Below are 26,897 nucleotides of genomic sequence, written 5' to 3' on the forward strand. Positions count from 1 at the left end.
CTATTATTCAACATCATATCTCAGGAACAGAAAGGGAAACATTTGATCAGATACTAAATTGGTGACACTAATCTTGAGTGCACATCTTGAAACTGTGTTGGTTGATAGATCTTACGTGACATGGATGTAAACTTGACTGGTGTGCCGAGGCATACCTGGTGTCAGTCTAATGTGCATTCTGTTGGACAGAGATTTAAGTTCCAACATAACATAACATCCTTATTGCTTTAAGTCTGAAGTGATAAAAAGGTTTTACAAGAAAGGTAACTCATGATGAGAGTCCAAGAGTCCACACTGTGTTAAATCTCAGACTAGCTGTTTGTGCCTTTGGTAAAGTTTAACCACAGGTTTAAAGAGAGGAGCTGGAGAGGAACTCTATCACACTCTGAGCTGTCTACTACTACTAATACTACTACTAATAGCATAAAACAAACAACTCTATTCAAAAGCAAAAAAATGGGTTTTTAAAAAGGTTTTGAAGGAGGACAATGAGGTGGCTCGTCAGATTCCCAATGGAAAGTTGCTCTACAGTTGTGGAGCCCTTACGGCGAATGTCCTACTGCCCTCTGTCTTAAGTCTTGCCCAAGGGACTCGTCTTGCGAATGCTTAAACGCATCCAGCCAGCCGAACGGAAACAATAAAAAAAAAAAAAGAGTCAGAAAGTCAAATCAGTGCAAAGGAATGGACTATTTGTGGGTCATGACAAGAGTTTTCCTTGGAAATGTCTCACTCACTAATTCGCCAGAATGGGCTGGAGTCAGTTTTCATGCTGGAGAGAATATGGAGGGAAAAGCTGAGCAGACAACTCCTGTTTGATACGAGATTATAATGGATACAATAAACCTAAAAACTCTGGGTTTGAAACTTGTGACTCCACTCCAATTTAAGGGGCTAATGTATTATCCCTTAGTTTCTCAGCCCATATGTACACTCACTGGCCACTTTATTAGGTACACCTTGCTAGTACCAGGTGGGACCCCTTTTGCCTTCAGTGCCATAGATTCAATGAGGTGCTGGAAACATTCCTCAGAGATTTTGGTCCATATTGACATGATAGCATCACACAGTTGCTCTATTAGATTGAGATCTGGTGACTGTGGAGGCCATTGGAGTATAGTGAACTCTTTGTCATGTTCAAGAAACCAGTTTGAGATGATTTGAGCTTTGTGACATGGTGCGTTATCCTGCTGGAAGTAGCCATCAGAAGATGGGTACACTGGTGGTCTTCTGCAGACCTTGGTTGTAACCAGTGGTTATTTGACTTACTGTTGCCTTTCTATCATCTTGAACCAGTCTGGCCATTCTCCTCTGACCTCTGGCATCAACAAGGCACTGCTGCTCACTGGATATTTTCTCTTTTTGGGACTATCCTCTGTAAACCCAAGAGATGGTTGTGTGTGAAAATCCCAGCAGTTTCTGACAGACTAGCACCAGCGTCTGGCACCAACAACCATGCCACTTTGAAAGTCACTTAAATCACCTTTCTTCCTCATTCTGATGCTCGGTTTGAACTTCAGCAGGTCGTCCTCACCATGTCTATATGTCTAAATGCATTGAGTTGCTGCCATTGGTTAATTAGCCATTTGCGTTAACGAGCAGTTGAACAGGTGTACCTAATAAAGTGGCCAGTGAGTGTATATTGAAGGTCTGCATGTGTCGTCTCGGAGTAATATCACCTCCAGAATGACCTGCGTTTTAAAGCTCTTCTAGTCTCACAGCTTCCTCCTTGCACAGTCCAGGAAATATCAACGAATATGTATTTTTATTGTCATTATTATGGCCTCCTTCTCCCACTCCTTGCAGACCTAAAGCAGCTCTGGTGTACAACTGCACGACCGGCGGCATCAACCCGTTCCACTGGGGAGAGATTGGTAGGTACATTGTTTGTTGTCTTGCTAAAAGGTAATACAAACCTGCCACTGCAGGCGGATATTTATAGAGCTGTTTTGTCTGCGCCTGCTTGGCATCCCGCAATATTGCTGTCCCGTTCATCATCACAAATCAATACTGTGTTGTGACATAACCTCTCTGTGATGTAGTTAAGTTGAGCTGCTTGTGGTCGGGGCTCTTGTGGAGAGCGTCTGCCACCTGCTGGAAACAGACAGAAGATGGGTATCACATGTGGAGGGTGTTAGTGGGATACTCAACACCTTTTCCTTTCATTTATAGGCAGCTTCAGGTGTATTATCTTATTCTTCAGAGCAAGGACAAAACAGGTTTTTAGTTTGAAATCAGAACCACAATGATTTTCAGGTTTTGGCCATTGAACATCCTCCCAATTCTGTTTTTTAGTTTTGTGCTCGGCCCCTCAGCCATCTTTGCTTTTTCTACTCTTAAAATCAATCATATGAGCTTTTTTTGCATTTTTATGCAACATTTAACCATTTCCTTTTAGATTTAAAGAGGCAAGGTAACATTAATTTGCATTAAAAAATAACTTACTTTGAGAAAGTAAAAAGTACCATGAAGTTTGGTGCAGATTAAGTGTTTCCAGGAGAATGACTCCTACCAACTTGGGTGATTCCTTAAAGGAAAAGTTTGGTGTTTTTCAACCCAGACCCTATTTTTCCATGTTTTTGTGTCTGCATGACTAATGGCAGCAATATATATTTAAACTGTTCCAGTTTGAACTGTCACATCCACTAAAAGTGCCTATTTTTGTCACTGACAGGCTCCGATTGTTATTGTAAGTGTCTGACATTATTGAAAGGATCCCTACAGAGATAGACCTTTTTACTAGAAAATAAAATCCTTTTTTTTTTTTTTTGACAGGAAACGGCCCCAAAATTGCCATTGCCAAGCCTGCCAGACTCCATTTAAATAAACAATAATTTTAGCATGTATAGAGTCAGCATATTTTCATATTCAACTGGGTGAATTAAGGGTCAGTTTTAACCAAACCAGAGTTGGTAATTGTTGGAACAGTGGAAAGATGAACCAGAACAGCTTTTGTGAGTTTTATGTTGTTTCCGTCAACTTGAGTGAAGTGTCTTTTAGGATGATAAAATCACTGTTTTTTTAAATGGAGTCTGGTGGGTTTGGTGGTAGCGATTTCAGGGCTGTTTCTGGTTATACAAAATGTATGTTACTCTTTAATAAAAAGGTCTATCTCTGTGGGGTAGAGCTTAGATCGGGCCCAAAAAATCCAGCCCGACCCGGCCCGAGCTTGTGCACGTTATGTCCGGGACTGGCCCAGCCCATCAGATTAACTGTAATTATGGGCCCAAGCCCGATTTAAACCCAACATTTTTGGCTGTTATAATTAAGAGTAGTAAACCACAATTCTTGTCATTTGAATGACAGAAATATAGGATCTTAATGAATGCCGCAACACAGGAGCATGATTATGTAATAAAACAGGTGTTCAAACAAATGAATTATACAGTGCAAACGCTCAGGTTGCAATAAACAAAAAAGCTCAAACAAATAAGGCTATTATGCACATGAATTTTGCACGTAGGGTATATAAATAGAATCTAAGCTCTACTGTGGGGATCCTTTCCATAAACTGTCAGACAATTAATATCACAATCGGAGCCTGTCAGTGGCAAAAACAGGCACGTTTAAATTGGCGGTGCGATCATGCTGCGAGTGGTTATATTTCAGCCTGTTTCGCAGCAGCAGCAGTCTCACTTAATAGTGAACAAATTTCAAGAATCATTGTATCTATTAGTCACTTAAACTAAAAAAAATATGAGAAAATGGAGTTCAGGTTGAAAAATTACAAAGCTACCCTTTAACTTTTGTCATTGGTTGACATCTAACGAAACATTGCAACAACTTGTTGCAAATATTACAGTCACCTGCAACTCAACATGTTAAATCGCCAGCGGCTGGTTTTAGAACGTAAAGCACGTCATCTGTTTTAACAGCCAATCAGCTTGTAGTGAAGTCCGCTGGTCAAGTCAAAATGACCGCAAACGCGTTCGCTTGCTGCGGCAGGTGCTCCGTCCCTGCTGAGCCCTCTGTTTCTGTCCTCACGGTGTGCTGGTGTCAGACGGTGGGTCGCTGATGCTGCTCGCTGTATGTGTACACAAACACACATTCTCATTAACTGGTTAATTGGCGCTGCTTACTTATATTATTGAGGCGTATTTATTATGAATACAGTCCATCTGATGCTTGTTTTGTTTTTTTGTCGTTTCATTACTACTACAAATGCAGCTGTAGCCAGTATCTCACTATCACTATTCTCATTCATATTTTAAGAAGATACAAATTATATTCAGCCACAAAATAAACTTGAAAAGCTGCAAATCAGAATGGAAGTACAGAGAGTTGTTGCATAGCGATGATACACCGTCTCCTCTAGTTGCATTGGTGTGAACCAGCAAGTTTTTAGAACGTTGGTAGAACGGAGCATTGGAAGTAGGTACATGTTTCAACTCGTCTCGTTGTAGATGTTTGGTCTGAACTGGGCTTTAATCGTTAATTTAGCAGGCAGTATGACAGTATGTGATTCAGAACACAGCCTTGTTAATGTTGTAATGCAAAAAAATAAGAACATTCTCAACCAAAGAGAGGCCTGATTTCTGACTGATTACGATCGCATGCACATTTTAAAGACAATTTAAAGATGTAATTTTCATGCAGATGTGTTTAGGTGCAGTCAGTATGAACTGATGCTCGTGCTCAGAGCCGTCATGTTGTGTGACAACCGAGGTCACGACAGCAGCGATGAAATTACACACGCAGAGTAGAAGCTCCCGTTGTTTCTGTCCCAGAGGTCGTCAGATACAGTGGGATTAGAGGGCTGTGGATGTCAGGCAGGCGGGATGACACAAGGGACCCTCTCTCTCCCCATTTCCTCTCAGATTAGCAAACATGCACCCTTCACCGAGGAAATTGCTACCAGATGGCTCGTGGCGGGATTAGGTCTCATCACGGCAACTCACTGTTATGAAAGAGGAAGCGTGTGCTCTAATCTCGCCGGCCCGAATGAGGAGTAGGAATGAAGCTAATCTAAAACACAGTGATGAGAGGAAACAAAACAACGATATAAGATTATTTTTTCCTGGTTATGAAATTCAAAAAGCTGCTTGTTGCTGGCAAAGAATTGTGGGTACTGTTGGCTGAATTTTTTCATCACCACACAGCCAGACCTTGGAGGGCAGCTCAAGGTTAGCGGCGATACTCTGGGCTGCAGGGGGTGCCCGGCCACAGCTGGCTGTCACCTTGGATCTGGTCATCTGGGGCCCCCGTGCAACCGCCACACATCTGTTGCCATGGAAACGCACGGTGCAAAGGCCTAGTTTGCGTGCTGTGTGTGATGTAATGTCTGTAGTCACATGGCTGCTCTCTGTGTCTGTGGATGGCTGCGGCTGGATTCAGAGGAAGAGGAGGAGGAGGAGGATGAGTGGGGGCGGCGGTGCTGCCCAGTGGGGGAAGTCATTGTGTAGCTGCTTTCCGCCTGATATTCCCCCGAGAAGCAGAGCTGGAAAATCATGTTATGACTCAGGCTGGCCCGTGGTTCCTGGAAGACGTGATCCTTGTATAGAAGCTGCAGTTTGTTTCGACTAATATGTATTTTTTATCCTCCTCATTGCACCATGAGATCCCCACTTCCCCCGCTGACTTTCAGAGCAGTGCTGCCCCTAATCTGTGCGTCTCATATATTGGCAGCACATTGAAGTCACGGAGCGAAGCGCCTGATTTTTCAGAAAGAGATACCTGGTAATCTTAAACTGTCACTGCTCAGAAGGTGTTTCCAAAATCCACAAAGTCTCGCCGAACCATCTGGATTAAAAAATGTTCTATCCACTGCACAGTGAATTTAAATTTAACCTAAACTACAAGCTAACATAACATGGTACCAGTGGCACTAGATTCATTTGAAAGGCCATGGAAAAGACTTTTTAACTCCCCCCACAAAGACTTTTAATTGTTCCAAACTACAATGGACTACTTGATACTTTTATACTCATGTTATAGTTTTGCATCCTGTGCTGCAAGACTGCTCTTTGGACTAGATGTTAATTATCTCTTTGCCTTTTATCTCGGAGATAAAAACTGTGCCCTGCGTTCACCTTTTGCAGAGCACCACGTGATGTCATCCTTCAAGAGGAACCCACTGGAGCAGGCTTTCCGCAGGCCCAACGCCAACATCACCTCCAACTACCTGATCAACCAGTACTGGATCCTGGTCAGCCACAAGTTCCCCGCCCTCATCTACGACCTCATCCTGCGTCTCTCTGGACAGAAGCCGCAGTAAGACTCACAGCTGTCAGTCAAATTTAAGATCTAAAGGAAAGTTTAGTTGTGTGGTAACCTCTGACCAACCGTCTCCCGCTCCAGGATGATGCGCATCTTCAATCGTCTGCACAAGGCCATCAGCCTGCTGGAGTACTTCAGCAGCCAGGACTGGGAGTGGAACTCTGAGAACCTGACCATGCTGATGAGCCAGCTGACACCTGAGGACAGGAAGGTACGCTTATCCATGTACACGCAAATATTCCACCTCCTAATCAGATTGTTTGATCCAGTTTACTTGAATGAGAGATCTAAAAACCTTACCCCACCACTGAAGACATTATTGCTTCTTCCATTTCTCTAATATAGAGGAAAGAGCGACCACTTTAGGAAATGTTCCCTCTACTCTCTGTTTTAATAGTATGAAGGGGTCTGTTCCTCCATCTAGTGGGGCAGAGTGGAACTTCACCTTCAGTAGCTTTGCTTTTGTCTCAGCGCTCTTCTTACCATCTTTTCTATCTTACAGACATTTAACTTCGATGTGCGCCAGCTGAACTGGCCCGAGTACATCGAGAACTACTGCATCGGCACCAAGAAGTACGTCCTGAATGAAGACATGTCCGACATTCCTGCTGCCAGGCAGCATCTGAGGAAGTAAGTCAATGAGAGAATGCAACATAGATGATTTATGACATTTTCTTAAATAGGGATTAAATAGGATTTTCAGGACTTTGGTGATTTGACAACACTATCATACGCCAAAGTAATTTAAGTTACTTCCCAGGGCTGGTTATCACCACTGATTTCCTGAATCGATCACAACGTCCAGATTGGATTTGATTTCCAATCCGAATCAATATTGATTCGATTGGGGATATTTCAGTTACAATACCAATTTTTGCTAGTATGTGAAAGAGATTTTCAGAGAACTAATACTGTCAATTTTATAAGGAATTATTTAAAAAATAATAATAATTCAGAACAGGATTAAAACTGAATATTAACAGTAATATTATAACAGCAAAGTCACTATATAAACTCATATTCCTGATGTCACAATACTGATCAAAGTTTAGAAAGAATAAAGAGCACATCTGTGTGGGAAAAAGCGTATATTAAAAGATCGATCTCGGATTTTATGAATCAATATCAGCTCATTGAAATGAAGATCGATCTGAATCAGAAGAATCAGTTATTTCAACCCAGCCCTATTATTTCCATAAATTTAGTTCAATGGATAATTTACTGTCTCTACATTTGCAATGTATGTCTATAAAATGAGTAACACTGGCTTTCTTGTCATTTTAATGCAGCATTGTTTTCCTTTAAGGTTTGAGATAATCCTTCTTTATATTTACCCTTTTAAAAGGCAAGACAGATACTAGTTTGCACAAAAGTCAACTTTAAAACATGAAAAAAAAGTTTGAACAGCATTAAACAGCAGACAAATTAGTGTTTTTTCTTAATCACATAACTAACCTATGAAGGCACTGACGATTTTGATGAAACCAGAGAAATTACATCTTAAATCACTCTAAACTACTCACTGTTAAACATTAGGGGTTACCCCGATATACACAGTCAAATCTAATAGAGCTGAAACACCCAATTATACTATTTGTCCTCTTGACTTCTATAAGAGCTTATTTTATAACAGTAAGTGGTCCATCCAGCACTGTTTGTTTTGTGTCAAGAGTGTGTGTGGGTGCAGCAGTGGTGCTGTCCACAGTACTGAAAGGGAGCAGAAGAGATCGATACTCGGATAAACAGACAGAACACGTCACTTAGTTCGGTTCCTGTTTTCCTTCTGTTGTTGTAAATAGAATGTTCACCTTTCTCTTAGAGAGAGAGAGATGTAAGCTCCAAGCCATAAACAGCTGTTTCTACACACCTCCCTCCACTGATTTCAACAGAGACCTGTTTATAAGTACCAAAATAGGTAATATATGTCATGACTACTCTATGTAAAATTGATTCAGCTGTGAGATTGGCAGTCAAACCAGGCTGCTGCGATCGAATCAAATAATGGACTAATCTGGGTCACCTCTTTTAAACATCCCCTCACAATAAGAGGCAAGTGTATTCAAAATCATTTCTGAAGAAAATGCAGATAACTTGTGTTTAGAAGCTCGAATACCGTGCACATCTTCATCATCATTATCTCTGTGTTTTTAAATCCCTACTTTATGTCCTGTCTGTCCTCTCTCCCAGACTGAGGAACATCCGCTACACCTTCAACACCCTGCTGGTGGTTTTCATCTGGAGGGTGTTTATCGCCCGCTCCCAGATGGCCAGAAACATCTGGTACTTTGTGGTCAGCCTCTGTTTCAAGTTCCTCTCCTACTTCCGCGCGTCCAGCACCATAACCAACTGAGTCTTCTTGGCCGCCTCAAACCAGAGACAGCAGCCCTCGCCTTTTAGCTGTCAGCAGGACGTAACATCTGAGACTCTGACCATCCACAAAGGACGCTCTAAACCCTCCTCTCGGTGTGGATTAGCTGGGGGCTCTCTACAGGTGGGAGGCTGCAGTTGTGTGAAGCACTCAGAGGGAAGAAAAGAGGTCTACTAGCCATGAATTATTTGTTTAGTTTGGGAAATCTGTCATCAGTACCTGCACTGTCCAGTCACCAGACCCCGTCCAAACAAAAACAAAACAAGTGTTGTCATTCATTTTGTACCTTCCATTTCCTTCTCAAAGTGGCCAATTATATATGCAACAATAAGCCTTCTGTGTGACCTCCATTTTCTTTTTCCACGCCATCATTTCCATTCTTTTGAATCTACATTGCCTTGCCTTGTGATGATTTTTTTTCATACTTGAAATACGGCAGTGCTTCACTGGAGGACGATTTCTATAAGATTATTTTGGTTCTCTGTTTTTTACCGTGGGGGTATCCACTTCCTTTCTTTAATACGCAGGTGATTTGGATATCTGTCTGTCTTGCATTACGTGTTATCTACTGCCTTTTTAAGATTACACCCAAAAACTAACTGCTGGTTATCTGTCTCAAGGCCAATCCTCACACTGAGACTCGTAAAAAGCTAAATTCTGACCACTCAAGACAACAGTATCACTACATATTTACCGAAATGTACGGATCTGCCACCTTTCCTGCCGTCGAGGTTATCACTTACTCACTATCACGAATGATAGTGTCAGTATGTCTTTGAACATGAACCTTGTTTGTTTGAATGCTCATCCACTTTTTGCCTGTTTGTACAGCAGTTTGTACTGAAACTAAGTTTACTACTTTTACATCTTTATACTTGCGTCAAAGGCTAGTCTGATATACGTGGTAGACCTTGGCAGTGTATTATATATAAATAAGAGTACATCAGAGTCAAGTTTATTTGTATAGCCCAGTATCACATATTGTACAATGTCTCCAAACAGTTCCTAATCACCTTTTATAAGAACACAAACTCCCCCAGAAACTCCAAAAGGCACTTCAAAAAGGGACCACCCCCTCTCCAGAGATGGCGGGGGGATGGAAAAGGAGCCATAGGTCAAAATATTCCAAATGAATATTAAGTTAAAATAGTTGGACACACCAGAAACACAACCCTGTCTGCTAGAAATTACATTTGTATGTTATTAACTGCTTTCTTAACAACCTTGTGGCAACGTAATCACTGCCTGCGTTATATTCAGAGACAACGTTTCTTTGAGGTAACGTAGATAGGTAGGTTTGTGTCCAGACTTATATCTTAGGCTTAGGCAACAAAAGCACTCTGGCTAAGGTCAGGAAAAGATGGTGATTGCAGTTTAATGTTAATAAAAATTGAATTGAATGCTGCAGTTACTACGACTGAGAGAACACATTGTCAGTAAACCCTGTGCTGATACATTCATTAACATTTTTGTGACTTGCCAGGTACGTTAACTTGCAACATTTGCTTATGCTAATAGAAAAAGACATTTTCTCAGCATTATATTGCCCTTAAAAGGTGCTTTATTTAAATTTGTTGTATATAAATGTAATTTTTAGGAGATGGGGATGAAATGAAACGATTGGATTCTAAATGGTCCAGTGCTAATATAGTAAATCCAAATAAAAATCCCTAGGAATGGGTCCAATCAGTTGTTCAAATGTCCAAGATTGAAGGTATGTGAGGCTGGGGGACCAAGCTTGTGGAGTAGTAGAAGTAGTTTGGTAGACCAGGGGGTGGGGTCACTTGAAAGATGGAGGAGACCAAGCCCCAGTCTGTGCTTGTTACATTTGAGTCACAGTGGTAACCCAGGAGATTGTTTAACAACCTTTCTCTGAGGGTATTTCCAGAAACCTCAACGACTCAAACCATCTGGATGAACAAATATTCCAACTGCTGCAAATTAGAAAAGATAAAATAATGTTTCCCAATACAAACAAAGATGGCAGCCTGCTGGTCACCTGGGTAAGAAACGACTTACGACTCTGGGAAATGGGTCTAAAATCTGTTTTATTGTGCAGCAGACAGAAGGTGTTTTCATTCATATGGTTAGAGAAGTTCTTGAGGTTTCCAGAAATGCCTTCAGAACAGCAGTTAGTAAGATGGAACTTGATTAGATTTCATTGATACCAATTCCATTATCGATTCTGCCTTTTGGTCCGATTATCGATTTCCTTGCTGACTTGTAATGGACGTGCTGCTTGGTTGAGGAGCAGTGGCCCTTGAGCATAGAGTGACACTTACATGGCATTCCTGGAATTCAAGCCCACGTTATGTAGAAAGATATCTCAGCATATTGCTGAGACATGTTGCTTTTTTTCCCCCAATATTGCAGATAACTGTCATTTCTAATATCATTGTATACCTTGAAACTGGTATATCGCTGCAACCCTAATGCCCTGTTAAAGTGAAGGCAGTATTGACTTAAGGTTTCTTTTAGTTCTTGAGGCAGGCCTCAGGATACTGAAGAGGTCATGAGATCTGTTAAATATGTCTAAGAAAGATTATCTATTGAGGAAGACCATAAAAATGGGCCCCAAAGAAGTCAAAGCAGCAAGGCTACTGTGGAGATTTCTATACTCTTTCCAATTAAACTAGAAAAAGACAACTTAAGCGTCATCTATATGTAAAGAAAAGGCTTTTTCAAACAGCTAGTAAACAGGAAAGAGCTTGGAGCAGTCATTACACTTCATTGCAATATAGAGTTGAGTGTCATCTGCATAAGGGTGAAGATTCATGCTGGCAAACAGAAGAATATTGTGAAGAGTAGTGGACCAAGTATGGAGCCTTGAGGTTCGCCATACCTTACCTGACGGAGAGATGGACTACTATTTTTAAGCAAGACAAACTGTGACGTACTTTATGTTAGTCTGGCCCTAACTCACAAAAGTGCTAGGTTAAAAACAAGGGATTTAAGTCCCTCCCTGTATCACATCCTCGACCCCAGTTTGGAAGATCTGTAAATAGTTAAACTACATATTATTCTTATAGACTACCAAAAACTGTATTTGACTGTTGATTTTTGCTTGGTGAGCATCTTCACAGGATTCCACCACAGAGCTTCCCACTGAGTCTACCAAAAGTGTTAAAGGTGTGACAGGCAAGTCTGATTTTTACTAAACAAATGAGAAAACTGTGTACAGTATTGTATGTGTTGCGAGGCTTGACTCTTTGACAGAATACAAATACATAACAGTTATGAATCTATATGGGAGAAAAAGGGACACAATTAAATAAATGTTTATGCAAAGCCCATGTCTGTGGTGTAATCATGGTAACTGTCCTCCTGATTTCAGAGGGGGATGATGAACCAAACGTCTGCAGTCGCATAGGCCTGTATGTTGAAATGGTGTCATCAGAATTGTTCTTGCAGAGTTATTGTAATGATGTCGTTACAGAGTTTTGCTCTTCTGTATGTGTGTTTCACGACAAAGTGCTGTTGGGAAAACCAAATGCAGAGCTCTGTTGGTACAGGAAACCGCAGGTTGGAGCTACTGTTACTGTATGTACGAACAACAGCAACACGTAACCAATGACTTCATCTTACTACTTTCTGGTGTCATTTACAACATGTTTGACCACCTTTATTCCCTGCTCTGACAACACTTCATTCAAAGTCTGCTTGGCAAAACTGAAATAAACTAGAAGAGAAAAACCTGAAGTGTGCCGCAGTCCATTAAACCTAACTTCTGCCTCACCGTGTAACTTCTTTATGAAACCTCAAAGTTACCAGCCACATTTTCGCTGCAGGGTGGAACTTTTGTCTCCCTCCTCTAGCAATGAGTGTTTCACAAACACTGTGATAATGTATGTCTGCAGGTGAGCTCGCTGCATTTTCCCTGTCCCCCAGGTGTTCTCCCTTCAAGTCTTCCCGTGCAAATAAGGGCACGCAGTAATGTGACATCCATGTCTGTGTCTCCAACAAGGCAAAGCTACACAGCTGCTTCATTAATCCTTCCCTTAAGTTTCCCTAAGTTCTATTTCGTATGTGCTCCGCCTTCTAACGGGCTTCGCTATTGGTTTATTGGAAGCCGTTAGAGGGCGGAGCACATACTCATAGAACTGCAGTTACATCATCAGTTCTGATGCGCCACAGACAGACACCAAAGCTCCAGTATACAGTGAAATACAGAGAGCTTTCTCTGATGGCAAAAGGCCTTATTGCTGAAACCGCTTATCACAGGGGCAGCAGGGTCACAAGGGCAGCAGGCCAAGCAAAGCAGCCCAGATGTCCCTCTCTCCAGCAATGCTTCCAGCTCCTCCTGGGGGACCCCAAGGAGTTCCCAGGCCAGATGACACATGTAATCCCTCCAGCATGTTCTGGGTCAGCCCCGGGGCCTCCTAGCAGTAGGACATGCCTGAAACACCTAACAGGAGGCGGCCAGGAAGCATCCTGATCAGATGCCTCAACCACCTCAACTGACCCCTTTCAACACGAAGGAGCAGCGGCTCTACTCTGAGCTCCCTCCGGATGTTGGAGGTCCTCACCCTATTGCTATTCAAGAAGACTTTGATACCTCGCCCAATATGCCCCCCTTGCTTGATGGTGTGCTTGTGATAGCCTGAGCTACCTATTGTCACACCTAACTATCCTCTCACAAAGAAAAAGACGAAAAATCAAATTGGTTGGAGGAAGAAAACAAACCATACTTCAAGAGGAATTTAATAAAAGAAAGAACAAACTGAAGATTTAAATGTTCCCTACACATTAATGCTTTGAAACAAACCTCGCTGGTACGTTTCAATTTGTGGATGTTTAAATTTTAATGAAGTCAGACAACAACCAAACAATCAGTAGTACAGCAAAACGAAACAGAAATCCAACGACATTTCAGAAGAAATCACAGAAAGGAAATAATGTTTAACAACACAAGTATGACTGCAGTCACAGGGAACACCTTTTCCTAAAGTGCAACAATTTGATGTGAACTTTATTTCAAGTCAAAAGCACAGTGTTTAACAGACAGCTTTGCCTTTTTTAGAAAAAAAAAAACACATGACATATTGAAGATGGTTGATGATGGCCAAAAGCCTGGTCGCTTTAAAGCAGCTACTCCTGAGGGACGTCTTCAGCCAACAAAGGAGTCTGGTGATTGTTTAGATTGTTCATCTGGTTGTGAAGCTGCACGTCCTAGAATAGATTCAGCACAGGTAAGTTTATTATATCTGCCTCATGGTGAAGTTTAGACAGAGAAACAATTCCTTTTGATACTACAGCAATGGAGATGTCTGTTTATTAGACAAGGAAACGTATGCTGAATGTGGTAGAGACTCACCTCTCTGGGCCTGTAGACTCCCAGTTTAAGGCGACAGCAGATGACGTCAAAAAAGAAGCCAACAAGCCCATGGAGCATCCCTTTAAAGATAGATGGCACTGAATAGATTAAAGGAATACTTGACCTCCAAATGACCATTTCTATATTTGATTACTCACCCCGTGTTACATTGAATTTGTGAAGAAAACTTTTTCTTTTTCTAGCATTCCTATGCAGTGAACGAAGAATCCAAAAACAGAAAAGCTGTGATGAACTAAAGTCATAGGGGTCCATGTTTAATAATAGCAAAACTATATCAAAACACCAGTTTTCGTGCAGTATAATCCACATGATTCAATAAGCATACAACTGGTTAAATGAGACTTGGATTATACTGCATGAGTTATGTGAGAGTTTGTAAACACATGTTGTGATATAGTTTTGCTGCTGATAGACGCGGACCCTGATGATTCAAATTCATCAAGAATTTTCTGTCTTTGGATTCCAGGGTTCCCATTTCAAGAACAAAATTTCCAAACTTTTCCATGACTTTTCAAGGACCCATGAAAAGTTTTTTTGTGTCCCTAATTCAAAAACTATTCAAACATAATTTCAGCAAGCTGGCATACAGAAAGAGAGAGATAAACCTCGAGAGAAAATGACAAAACGTAAGCGACGGTAAACAAAACACTGTCAGACATTGACGCATATTAGAGCTTCGTCATGTCGACAGCGACAGAAATTTATTTTGCCGTTATGTTACATAACGTGGAGGGTCATCCAAGGGAGATTACTGTAACAATTCCATTATACGCAACAAAATTCAAGACTTTTCTAAAACTTTCAATGATTTTCACTAATTTAATGACTTTTCCAGGTCTGCAAAATGTGACTGTGAAATTCCATGACTTTTCCAGTTTTTGCATGACCGCAGGAACCCTGGGATTCTTCACCTTAAAGTTACTTCCTTTACAAAGTGTATTTAGTTGTTATACTTCAAATTTAAAATCCCAGAACCCAGGGCTTCAAATTAAGTTCAGCTAGATGCTACGGTTGCATTTCTTCCTCTCTATGTGACAGTGTTTATCTGTACTATCCCTGTAAAAAAAAAAACGTGTTTGCAGGTGAAACCTAGACTTACCTGTCGTGGAGAAGATTCCCCCGATAATACCACACAGTCGCACCAGGAACTGCCACAGTGGCATATGCTGCTCGCTGACTGTCACCATCAGAGAGCTGGTATCGTACTTGACGAAGATGCCGGACACACCGTGACTGCCTGCTGCGTGGTTGATCACTCGCTCCTAGGAGACAAAAACTATTGCGGTTAGTGTTGCTCCAGGTTTCTCTTAAACTCTTCTCTGTCGGTGTTTCGGTGTTGGGCATTAATCACTGACCCGCTCAGTCACAGAGAACTGGTGTGTGTCTGCAGATATCTTGTACGTGTTCAGTCTGGTTGGAACCACTGTGATAAAGTACTGGAACATCTGGTTATCTGTCGCAAAACACACCAAGGAACAATGTGTGAGAAATTGCAATATTTTAGGTTTTTACATCAATTTCAAGAAGGAGTAATATGTGTAAGTGCAGCTGAGACACTCACAATGAAAACTCCATTAGGGTGCTATCTGTAAAGGAAACCTTTCTCCAATAATACCTACTTAGCAGTGATCGTCCAAGGTGAGCTGAGGACAGTCTGAGTCAACTCATGATTCAAGAACGCGTCATTAACTCTGCAGAAACCTCCACCATATGTTTTATCCGCTCCTTTTCCTGGAAACATAGCAGTAACTCACTGTTATAGGTGATTTTCTCGGTGCCGTCCAGAGGATTGATGATGCCCGGTATCTCCTCCCCAAAAGATAAATGGTCTATGCGATGGGAAAAGTTGTAAGCTGTAATATAAAGATGAGAGAAAGCTCCAGTTCCATCAAGGCCGCGGAGAATCACTGAGTGAGCTCTGAGTGAATCTGAGAAAAATTAACTCTGCACTTGTACGCCTGTGAATGGATGATGTTTAGAGCTGGAGTAGGCAGAAAAAAAAACTCTTTCCCCCTCTTTTTCTGTCTCTGTTTATCAGAACACAAATTAGACAAGAATTAGCTGCTAGCCACCCCACAGTCTCTCCGCCTCACTCCCCGCCGCTGTGCACTGCTTCCCCCGAGGAGAGTCAGCAGCTGCAGAGACAGGCTTTCATTTGGCGGCTGTAGCAGTTCGAATTTAGCCATCACAAACCCCCTAGCATTGTAATGTAATGGTACTATTTCATGCAATCTAAGGCGTAAGGATGCGTAAGTGACGTCAACACAGGAAGTGATGGGCGCTGGGCCTGGCCGTTGTTGTTCTGTATTATGAGTCGTGTTAATATATTCGACAGAAGACAGTTGCCACCACCTGATTATATTTCTACCTAATACCACAAGCACTGGGTAACACTGGCTGGTGGCCAGCAGCAGCAGGTCTAACCAGTGTTAAGGCAGCAACAGAAAGTTTGCCGATCCAGCGAGGAGTTGGGGTCACAGCTGGGGTTTGCGCTGGCTGGATTCAAGTTACTGCAGCTGGTCTGTCTCTGGAGTTGCTGCCTGCTCTCCTCCGGTGAGGTGGTCTGTAGTGGTGGAGAGTGAGGCGGACACACTGTGATTCGAAGGTCCAGCTAACATTAGCTACATAAATGTGAACCTGAAGCCTTTGTCTCCGGTTAGCAGAAAACTTAACTATTAGCAACATTTTCTATCCATCTCTGAAACACTTTGCCAGTACTGTTTACTGTCAGACTCTCTTTTAGACTCTGTTTTTGTTTAGTCCGTCGCCCATTTTTGGGTTGCTTTGCAGTGTTGGCAGTTGTTGCTAATGCTGGAATAACAACTTTCTCTAAAGCAGTGGTTCCCAACTGGTGGGTCGTGGTCTAAAAGTGGATTGCGGGTCCACTCTGAATGGAACGCAAATGACTCTGAAATGTGTCAAGTTTGTGAAAGCACACTTTATTTTGAAGTACAGTGAACTTCCGGCACAGAGTTTTTATTTTGAAGTGCCACTTCCTGCTGTAGAGTGAGTGACTAACCGACAGCTACCTAACAGAGACGGCAAACTAGCTCAACGACAAACACATGTATGATGCTGAATATATTAAACTGTGGGAACACTTGGGAACCACTGCTCTAAAGGATTCTCAGTCATTGAATCAGGATTTCACCAATGGGACGTGAACTCGCATCTGCATCTGTAGAACAGCCAATAGGAACACTCTTGCTCTGAAATGACCTGTGATTAGCCAAAGCCTCCCGTCACAGCCTAGATTTTCTAAAGCCTAAAACAGAACCAAGAGGAGGTGCAGAACATGTCTAGTGTTCTCTCAGTTCACTTATGCACAAAGTTTGTAATAAGATTTTTGCCCGGCGACACCAAAATAAAATTGCCTACTCCAGCTTTAAAGCTCTTCTACGGATCAGTCATAAAATAAAATATGAATGAGGAAGAAAACTGAGTGTGATTACTAATAACATGTCTAAAAATGCAACATTTAATAATATCAATGATGTAAAAACTGGCTTTCATACTCGGTAAATTGCCCCAGAGGAAGAACAAACATCTGTCGTCTCTCCCTTTTTTTTCTTCCAAATTTAGCAGTCATAATTTTGTTTGCACCCTGAGCAGATTACTATTAAAAAAAAAATCAAAGACAACAGCTGCAAGCATAATTAGAGAAACAGTTACATACTCTCGTGGCTCACAAAAGCTGCGATGTGGGCATGACCCTGGGGATGGTGAATGGGCCTGAGGAAGACAAAAAGGTATTAGAGGAGGCTCTCTGTAATTATGTTCATTTTTAAATTACACAAATTCTACAGCTAGATTGTGATCGGGAATTATTGAACGACCTCCGGTTACATCTGCCAGCACCTTTTTCACCATTCCTCTATGTTCTTACTTTCCCACAGTGATGTGTAGATTTCCTGCCACCTTGTTGACGTAGACGTGCCCGTGTATCCTGCAAGCATCAATCGGCTCCACAGAGCCATCCTCCCTACACACACACACACACAATTATTGAGCATGTATTTATGACATTTCCATCATAAACGGATGCAGAGAAGGCACAAATTAGTGCATAAAACATGACCAGAATGCAGGAAATTAAATGTTTAATGCTTAAAATTTGCTGGGCAAACACCACGTTCCATGTGTCTCGCCCTGTGTTGATATAAACCTACGCCTTTGGTGTAGAGAACCAAACTTTCTTTGCATTTTGTAATATTAATGAAGAAATAAACATGAGATAGTTTAGAGAATAGCATGTTTGCATGTATGTAACTGTATCTGACCGTGGGGGCAGGGCAGTGGGACCTCCTTTGAGGAGAGTTTTGTAAAGGACTTCCTGGAGAGCATGTTCCTCTCTCAGCCTGTTCTGTATGAGAAGCAGCGTCCTGAGGGCAAAAGACAGGTTGGTGACATGTGAGACAAACTACATCTGGAATGTAGCGATGCAAGTTTGACTACTGACACCTGAGCGCCTCAGAAACGACTACTAACACAGTCTTTCACAGGACAAGGGAAAAAAAAAAAGTTTTAACACCTTTTGTCCCTTTTTTTAAAGGTTTTTTAAAAGTTGATGCACAGGATCATCTGTTACATCATCATTTGTTACGTCGAATTTCTTTCCTTTCCTTTGCTTTTCTTGCATGCGTCCATGATGAACGAAGAATCCAAAAACAGAGAAAATTCTTGTTGAATTCAAGTTAAGTTTAACAGCAGCAAAACTACATAAAATCATCCCTTTCCAAACTCTCACACAACTTGTGCAGTATAATCCAATTCCCATTTACCCACTAGTATGCTCAGTACTTCACAAACAGACAACCCTTTCTGACGGGGAACTGAACTAAGGGTGAAACTTATCTATGCTCTCTTCACCTCTTTACCTCACTGAATACAGGAGCTGCTGGTCTACTACTGCCTCGATCAGTTAGTTAGTTGGTGTTATTGTGTGACTTTGGTGTTTTAAAGCGTTAGTTCAGATTCACCAAGGTCACACAATTTCACAAACAAACAATCGAACAAAGCAGCAGTAGACCAGCAGCTCCTGTGTTCAGTGAGGTAAAATTACTTTTTTTTCAATGGAGTCTGGTTTTGAAGAGAGCATAGTGTCGCTGTCCGATGAAAAACACATATCTCCACTTTTGACGATTTTGACTTTCTACGTGCTTTGATGGACACTTCTGACAGCCAGTGGAGATACATGTTGAATAGATGATGTAATAGACGTCTTTCCATTGGTCATTTGGATATCCAACGCTAACGGTTGCTAAGGAATATTATGGACACTCCATGCACTGTAGAAATTCAAAATCGTCAAAAGTGGAGATACATGTTTTTCATCGGACAGCGACGATAGATAAGTTTCACTTTCCACTCAGTTCCCCGTTGATAATGTCTGTCTGTTTGTGAAGTACTGAGCATACGACTGGATATTGGGGGCGGCAGTAGCTCAGTCCATAGGGACTTGGGTTGGGAACCGGAGGGTTGCTGTTCGAGTCCCCGTCCGGACCAAAATATGGAGCTGGAGAGGTGCCAGTTCACCTCCTGGGCACCGAACCCGCCAACCGCCCAGGGCGCCTCACCAAGGGCAGCCCCCTCACTCTGACATCTCTCCACTTTGTGCATGTATAGGTCCTGTTTGTGCATGTGTGTGTCTTTCGGACCTGTGTGTAATTGACAAGCAAGAGTGAAAACATTGAATTTCCCCTCAGGGAGATTAATAAAGTAAAAAAAAACTAAAACTTAAAATAAACTTAAACTTAAATAAGACTTGGATAAACGGATGTCTTTATATAGTTGTGCTGTTATTAAACACGAACCCCAATGACTTCAATTCATCAAGGATTTTCTCAGTTTTTGGATTCTTCGTTCATCATGGAGGCATATGACAAAAACAAAGTTTTCCTCACAAATTCAACATAACATGCAAATAATCAATTTGTGGGTTGAGTATTCTGTATTAAGGTCTTAAAATGACAATCAGAATTGAAAAATAAACCAATTAAATCTAATATGGTTTCACGTCCTACAAGAAAACAGTGCAACATTTAACCAGGGGTCGGCAACCTTTACTATCAAAAGAGCCATTTTTGACTAAAAACATTTTTTTAAGGATCTGTCAGGAGCCACAAAACATGTATGAGCCTTATGGTAAAACAGTAAAAACAACAGTAAAAACAATATGTTTACAAAATGGCTCCTCTCCTCTGATTTGTTGGTACTTTAACTTTGCAGCGTTGGCAGTGAACAAATCTGTACTTTTCTCTGAGACTTTTACTTTTATGGATTTGGAATCCATTGCTAGCCTGGCTAAGGAGGCTAAAGATTAGCCACTGCTGTTGAGGTTTGGCCAAATTTAGAGGGAAAAGGCACCAGGCCGCAGATGTATGACACATTTTAGCTGACGAAATGTTGTTTTTTCTTTTAATATTCATTACATTGAATGCACGCATTTTTTACAATTGTAGAATGTAAGAATTTCTTTAGACCTACAACAATGATAAAAATGAAAATGTTAAAAATAGGCGTTATTCATTTTCATGTTTTGTTTTGTTTTAGTCAAAGCCACAGGGAGCCAGTGGAGAGAGGCTAAAGAGCTGCAGGTTGCTTCCCCCAGATTTCAACTGAAATTAAAACATGAAACACTACGCAGAAGCCTTTGAGTTAGATAAGATAATTTTAGACATTACGAGACATTTATAGTTCTTGTCTTTTGTCACAGTGTCTCCCTGTATAATCTCATGAGACCTTACCTTTGCCACAGTCTCTGCTGTGGAGTCAGCTCAAAAATAACCTGAAACACACAAAGACGAGAGATGCATCTCTGAAAGCAGCTGGAAACAAAATTCAATTTGACCCTTAATGAACTAAACCTTGCTAATGTTTGGAGACATGCTTCACTCACAGGCTCGTACTGGAGGCCGTTAGATGTGATCATGGTCTCAGCCAGGTCCAGAATATCTGCGCCAACATCTGCAGCCACAGACACAAAATGCAACTGACATATGTACACAGACATTTATCGACATGAATGACAAAGAAGTGGGGATACTCACGCTGGCATTTCATGGCGACTGTGATGTCGATGTTTATTCTCAGTTTACTGTAAATGAAAAGAATCATATCAGTTTTGCAGTTGTTTCCTGTCATATACTGTAAATATAAGTATGTTTGTGAAAGTGAGCTCACCTGGAGAAATCCTTGTCAACCTCATATTCATACTTCATCCACGTGTCTCTATAAACAAAGAACTCCAAGATGGCCAGAAGAGCCATGGCCCCAAACGCTATCAGCGACACTGTGGATGAGACACACAGGGTGGTTACTGTTACTGATGTATTTCCTGTATTGTTGTGTATGTTTTCAGTCAGTGTTCACCCACCTGTTCCTCCTGACGCCGAGGTCTCCACGTAGCTCTCTGACACTTTGGGGAAGGCGTCCAGCTCCCTCACCAAGCTCAGGGCCTTCCTCCGTGACAGACGCCTCATCTTCAGGTTCAGGGTTCAGCTCTCCACCTCCTCCGTCACCAATAAAACACAGAGCATCCATCAGTGTTGCATTCAGGACCCCAGTCTGAAGTCTGTTACAGATTATTTTCTACTGAAGCTACTGGTTGACAATATTTTGCACAATGTTTAATATCTGTAAGTACAGTCAGACAACTATATCTGACAACTACACAGCTAGTCACTGTTTAACTTGCTGTAAACAGTTGAATTGTTGAATCTGGACTAATAAACTGTTACAAACTCTCTATAACAGGGGTGCCCAAACTTAGCCGATACTGAAACTTAACAGAGGGCCACGGGCTAAAAGCAAACACCTGCAGCACTGTGTTATATTGTTTAGATGCAAAACGATATCAGGATCCAAAGTTCACTTAACTGACTTGCCTTTTGTCCATTTGCCACTGTCTCTGCCTCTTCATTTTTTTTTATTACCTCACTCAAACTGACTGAACTGTAGAAAGTGTCTGCCCACCGAGCTCAGATTATGATGAAAAAAATAAATAAATAAATAATAACAATTAGGGTTCCTACATATTTAAAGAATGGTTTTACCTTGCAAAAATAAAAACAACATTAAGAGGGATTCATGTTAGAATTTTTAAATTTTTTATTATTTTTTTTTAAATCACTAGAAAGATCTGGACCATGATAATAATAATAATAATAATAATAATAATAATAACTATTGTTATTATTATTTTAATAATTATTATAGTATATTAATGATTATATTAATATTATAATTATTTTAAATTTGTAATAATAATAATAATAATAATATTATTTTATTCATTATTATAATATATTATTATATTATTATTATAAATATTTTAAATTTGTAAAAATAATAATAATATAATATTAATATATTATAATTATTAAAATAGTAATATTAATGTTATTATTTTACTAATTATTATAATATATTAATGATTATAGTATTATTATAAATATTTTAAATTTGTAAAATAATATAATATATTATTAATATATTATAATAATTACTAAAATAATAATATATCAATTATGATATTATTATTATAAATATTTTAAATCTGTTAAAATAATAATAATAAATATTATTCTGTTTTCATTATAATTTATTTACTTAATTTAAACACATTTATTTTATGTCCATTAAAAATGTGATAATCACACACATTAGGTTGTTATTAAAGTCGCACCCATATATCACACTAATGATTTTAACATTGATCTCTTTATATATTATATATATCTGAGCAATGTTGTGTATCAGCAGACATGTTGAATATAGCATGCACTCAACATAACCACTGTAAATACCCTTATATAACATATTAATACACTTTACATGTCTGCACAAGCTCTGCAATACTGTTACTACACAGTCGATACAGAGATGATGCTGCAAAGTCCAACACTGTAGCCTCTGAAATAAATAAAGATATCAATGGACCGACTGTCATCTGCCTCCGTAAAGCAGCACAGCTTTATTACTGTATACTAATCTCACCTGTTGTCATGTACTCAGATGTCAGGTGTCGGCAGAGGCTCCATCACTGCTCAGTTACTCACTGCTGCTGTATCAATGATGTCCGAATACCAGTGCACCAAAACACATCCATGGTGCTGCTGACACACACACACAGGGGGCGGGCACGCGTCCGTCTTGTTTGGGTAACGCGTGACGTCAGCGAGTGCGCAGCGTGCGCGCACCGCAAGCCGTGAACGCGCAGGGGACAATGTTGGTATTCAGCCAGGAGGTGGCGCTTTAATTTAATATTAAAAGCGTACCGCCTTCATGTAGACTCATGTAAAGTAGTTAGAGATTATAGCATGATATAATATAAACCAAAAAATGTAAAACCAGACAACATTCCATATACAACGAAATGCTGTCAAAACGTATTTAATTGCAATGTAAAAGACTAATATGTAAAAAATAAATAAATACAAACGTCTATACTATCATAGAATAGACTTATAAATGCCTGTGCCTCAATGTATATTCATTAATACATATTAGTTAATATTGGAATATTTTATGTGAAGGTTTTGAGTCTGGAAATACAATTTAAGATAACATTTTGGGAGGGTCGTCATGTTGGTGATGCAGTGGCAGATCTTCCTACAGCTCAAGGGGCTGTAAAAATAAAATAAAATAAAATAAAATAAAATAAAATGAAATGAAAAAATGACATGAAAAATTAAATGAAATAACATAGGATGAAATGAAATGAAAGGAAAGGAGAAAAATTGTGGTGTACCTTGTCCACTTCTGTGTCGAGGTTGGCTGCAGACTGACTTGGCAGATCCTTGGATCGGGTATCGGCTCCGATCACATAATTTTTACAAAATCGGAATCTGTAATAAAAGATCGGAGGAATCAAAACAACAAAAATGGCCAGGTTTTTCATCTATGTTGTTCATTGTTGCCTCTGCTTTCCAGTGTATAAAGACATAGGCCTATTTTGTTTGTTGAAGACAAGAAGATATTGAATTTGTTTACAGTTTGTGCTGCTGAACCACAGATTAGCTTTTTGGATATTTAAATAAAAAAACAAATCTTATGGGACAACTTGATTGCATTTTTTTTTCTTAATGCTTTGCAAAGTATCGGATTGGACTCAGTATCAGACTCGGTTTCAAAATAAAGGACTCAGTATTGGACTCGGTTTCAAAATAAAGGACTCAGTATCAGACTCGGTTTCAAAATAAAGGACTCAGTATTGGACTCGGTTTCAAAATAAAGCACTCAGTATCGGATCGGATACTAGAAAAAGTGTGATCGGGACATCCCTAAAAGAAATGCTTTCATATCACTAGTGCCTTTCGGGTATTTGATATTTTTAACGAGCTGTGCAGTTTTGAAACAACCTGACTGATTAGTGTGAATAAAGGCAGACAAGAAGGGTGTTAATATGTATAGTTATGGTCTCTGTTTGCAGAGAAACCCACAGCAGCCAACACAGCAGAATTTTGTTCAGATTACACAGCTCACTTTCACTTTCTGTATTTTCAAAGTACAGTTAGTTTTCTTTCTTTTTTGAATACAGTACAGGCCAAAAGTTTGGACACACCTTCTCATTCAATGCATTTTCTTTATTTTCATGACTATTTACATTGTAGATTCTCACTGAAGGCATCAAAACTATGAATGAACACATGTGGAGTTATGTACTTAACAAAAAAAGGTGAAATAACTGAAAACATGTTTTATATTCTAGTTTCTTCAAAATAGCCACCCTTTGCTCTGATTACTACTTTGCACACTCTTGGCATTCTCTCCATGAGCTTCAAGAGGTAGTCACCTGAAATGGTTTTCCAACAGTCTTGAAGGAGTTCCCAGAGGTGTTTAGCACTTGTTGGCCCCTTTGCCTTCACTCTGCGGTCCAGCTCACCCCAAACCATCTCGATTGGGTTCAGGTCCGGTGACTGTGGAGGCCAGGTCATCTGCCGCAGCACTCCATCACTCTCCTTCTTGGTCAAATAGCCCTTACACAGCCTGGAGGTGTGTTTGGGGTCATTGTCCTGTTGAAAAATAAATGATCCTCCATCTAAACGCAAACCGGATGGGATGGCATGTCGCTGCAGGATGCTGTGGTAGCCATGCTGGTTCAGTGTGCCTTCAATTTTGAATAAATCCCCAACAGTGTCACCAGCAAAACACCCCCACACCATCACACCTCCTCCTCCATGCTTCACAGTGGGAACCAGGCATGTGGAATCCATCCGTTCACCTTTTCTGCGTCTCACAAAGACACGGCGGTTGGAACCAAAGATCTCAAATTTGGACTCATCAGACCAAAGCACAGATTTCCACTGGTCTAATGTCCATTCCTTGTGTTTCTTGGCCCAAACAAATCTCTTCTGCTTGTTGCCTCTCCTTAGCAGTGGTTTCCTAGCAGCTATTTGACCATGAAGGCGTGATTCGCGCAGTCTCCTCTTAACAGTTGTTCTAGAGATGGGTCTGCTGCTAGAACTCTGTGTGGCATTCATCTGGTCTCTGATCTGAGCTGCTGTTAACTTGCGATTTCTGAGGCTGGTGACTCGGATGAACTTATCCTCAGAAGCAGAGGTGACTCTTGGTCTTCCTTTCCTGGGTCGGTCCTCATGTGTGCCAGTTTCATTGTAGCGCTTGATGGTTTTTGCGACTCCACTTGGGGACACATTTAAAGTTTTTGCAATTTTCTGGACTGACTGACCTTCATTTCTTAAAGTAATGATGGCCACTCGTTTTTCTTTAGTTAGCTGATTGGTTCTTGCCATAATATGAATTTTAACAGTTGTCCAATAGGGCTGTCGGCTGTGTATTAACCTGACTTCTGCACAACACAACTGATGGTCCCAACCCCATTGATAAAGCAAGAAATTCCACTAATTAACCCTGATAAGGCACACCTGTGAAGTGGAAACCATTTCAGATGACTACCTCTTGAAGCTCATGGAGAGAATGCCAAGAGTGTGCAAAGCAGTAATCAGAGCAAAGGGTGGCTATTTTGAAGAAACTAGAATATAAAACATGTTTTCAGTTATTTCACCTTTTTTTGTTAAGTACATAACTCCACGTGTTCATTCATAGTTTTGATGCCTTCAGTGAGAATCTACAATGTAAATAGTCATGAAAATAAAGAAAATGCATTGAATGAGAAGGTGTGTCCAAACTTTTGGCCTGTACTGTATATGTTACGGCTTTAATTTTATTACACTCTGAGGCATCCTGATCAGATGCCCGAACCACCTCAACTGACCCCTTTCAATGCGAAGGAGCAGCGGCTCTACTCCGAGCTCCCTCCAGATGTCCGAGCTCCTCACCCTATCTCTAAGGCTGAGCCCAGCCACACCATGGAGGGATCTCATTTCGGCTGCTTGTATCCACAATCTCGTTTTTTCGGTCACTACCCAGAGCTCATGACCATAGGTTCAGTGCCCACATCACTGCAGAAGCCGCACCAAACCACCGATCCTCCTTACGCTATATACCCTCACTCATGAACAAGACCCTGAGATACCTGAACTCCCTTGCTTGAGGCAGTAACTCTCCCCGAACCTGGAGAGGGCAATCCAAAGGTTTCCGGCAGAGAACCATGATCTCAGATTTGGAGGTGCTGACTCTCATCCCGACCGCTTCACACTCCCCTGCAAACCGCCCCAGTGCATGCTGGAGGTCACGGTGTGATGGAGCCAACAGAACTACATCATCTGCAAAAAGCAGAGATGCAATTCTGAGGTCTCCAAACCGGACCCCTTCCTCCTCCTGGCTGCGCCTCGAGATCCCGTCCATGAATGGCACAAACAGGATCGGTGACAAGGGACAATCTTGACGGAGGCCAACACCCACTAAGAATGTGTTTGACTCTACGCAGAGTATACAGATGCAGTTCTCACTTTTGTCATACAGGGACCGGATGGATCGTAGCAGTGACACTGGTACCCTGTAATCCTGTAGTACCCCCCACAAGTTTCCTGAGGGATGCGGTTGTAAGCCTCCAAGTCC

General features: G+C 40.9%; 2 protein-coding genes across 4 annotated transcripts in view; one reads left to right on the forward strand and one right to left on the reverse strand.

The window, feature by feature from the left end:
- The window catches only part of LOC117249176 (fatty acyl-CoA reductase 1), an 82,379-nt gene extending 73,203 nt beyond the window's left edge, over nucleotides 1-9,176 (forward strand). For both annotated transcript variants that reach the window (XM_033614620.2, XM_078165302.1), the window contains exons 8-12: nucleotides 1,804-1,871; nucleotides 6,036-6,207; nucleotides 6,295-6,424; nucleotides 6,716-6,843; nucleotides 8,401-9,176. In XM_033614620.2, the coding sequence (XP_033470511.1) occupies nucleotides 1,804-1,871; nucleotides 6,036-6,207; nucleotides 6,295-6,424; nucleotides 6,716-6,843; nucleotides 8,401-8,563 (661 nt within the window). In that variant the 3' untranslated portion in view covers nucleotides 8,564-9,176. The remainder of the gene's footprint in view (nucleotides 1-1,803; nucleotides 1,872-6,035; nucleotides 6,208-6,294; nucleotides 6,425-6,715; nucleotides 6,844-8,400) is intronic.
- A 4,178-nt stretch (nucleotides 9,177-13,354) lies between these two features.
- On the reverse strand, nucleotides 13,355-23,077 carry LOC117249072 (endoplasmic reticulum-Golgi intermediate compartment protein 2-like). Of its 2 annotated transcripts, none has more exons than XM_033614447.2 (14): nucleotides 22,914-23,077; nucleotides 21,292-21,424; nucleotides 21,099-21,207; nucleotides 20,966-21,012; nucleotides 20,815-20,882; nucleotides 20,663-20,703; nucleotides 18,197-18,298; nucleotides 17,803-17,898; nucleotides 17,593-17,648; nucleotides 15,671-15,769; nucleotides 15,272-15,369; nucleotides 15,016-15,178; nucleotides 13,896-13,975; nucleotides 13,355-13,750 (listed from the first exon to the last, which is right to left on the reverse strand). In XM_033614447.2, the coding sequence occupies exons 2-14, from the start codon at nucleotides 21,395-21,397 to the stop codon at nucleotides 13,670-13,672; spliced, it is 1,146 nt and encodes a 381-aa protein (XP_033470338.1). In that variant the 5' UTR covers nucleotides 21,398-21,424; nucleotides 22,914-23,077; the 3' UTR covers nucleotides 13,355-13,669. The 2 variants fall into 2 exon arrangements, with proteins under 2 accessions (XP_033470338.1, XP_033470336.1); XM_033614445.2 differs by having other exon boundaries at nucleotides 21,292-21,427; nucleotides 22,914-23,076.
- Between the last annotated feature and the right edge of the window lie 3,820 nt (nucleotides 23,078-26,897).

The sequence above is a fragment of the Epinephelus lanceolatus genome, chromosome 23 (assembly GCF_041903045.1).
Source record: "Epinephelus lanceolatus isolate andai-2023 chromosome 23, ASM4190304v1, whole genome shotgun sequence".
In the NCBI taxonomy this organism is placed as follows: domain Eukaryota; kingdom Metazoa; phylum Chordata; class Actinopteri; order Perciformes; family Serranidae; genus Epinephelus; species Epinephelus lanceolatus.

Bases quoted from the DNA above. Each gene is read 5' to 3' on its own strand.
- LOC117249072 (XM_033614447.2), bottom strand. From the start codon at position 21,397: ATGAGGCGTCTGTCACGGAGGAAGGCCCTGAGCTTGGTGAGGGAGCTG. The intron at 21,208-21,291 runs GTGGGTGAACAC...TCTCATCCACAG, and splicing joins CTCGGCGTCAGGAGGAACAG to TGTCGCTGATAGCGTTTGGG. The intron at 20,704-20,814 runs GTGAGTGAAGCA...TGTGTGTTTCAG, and splicing joins ACGGCCTCCAGTACGAGCCT to GTTATTTTTGAGCTGACTCC.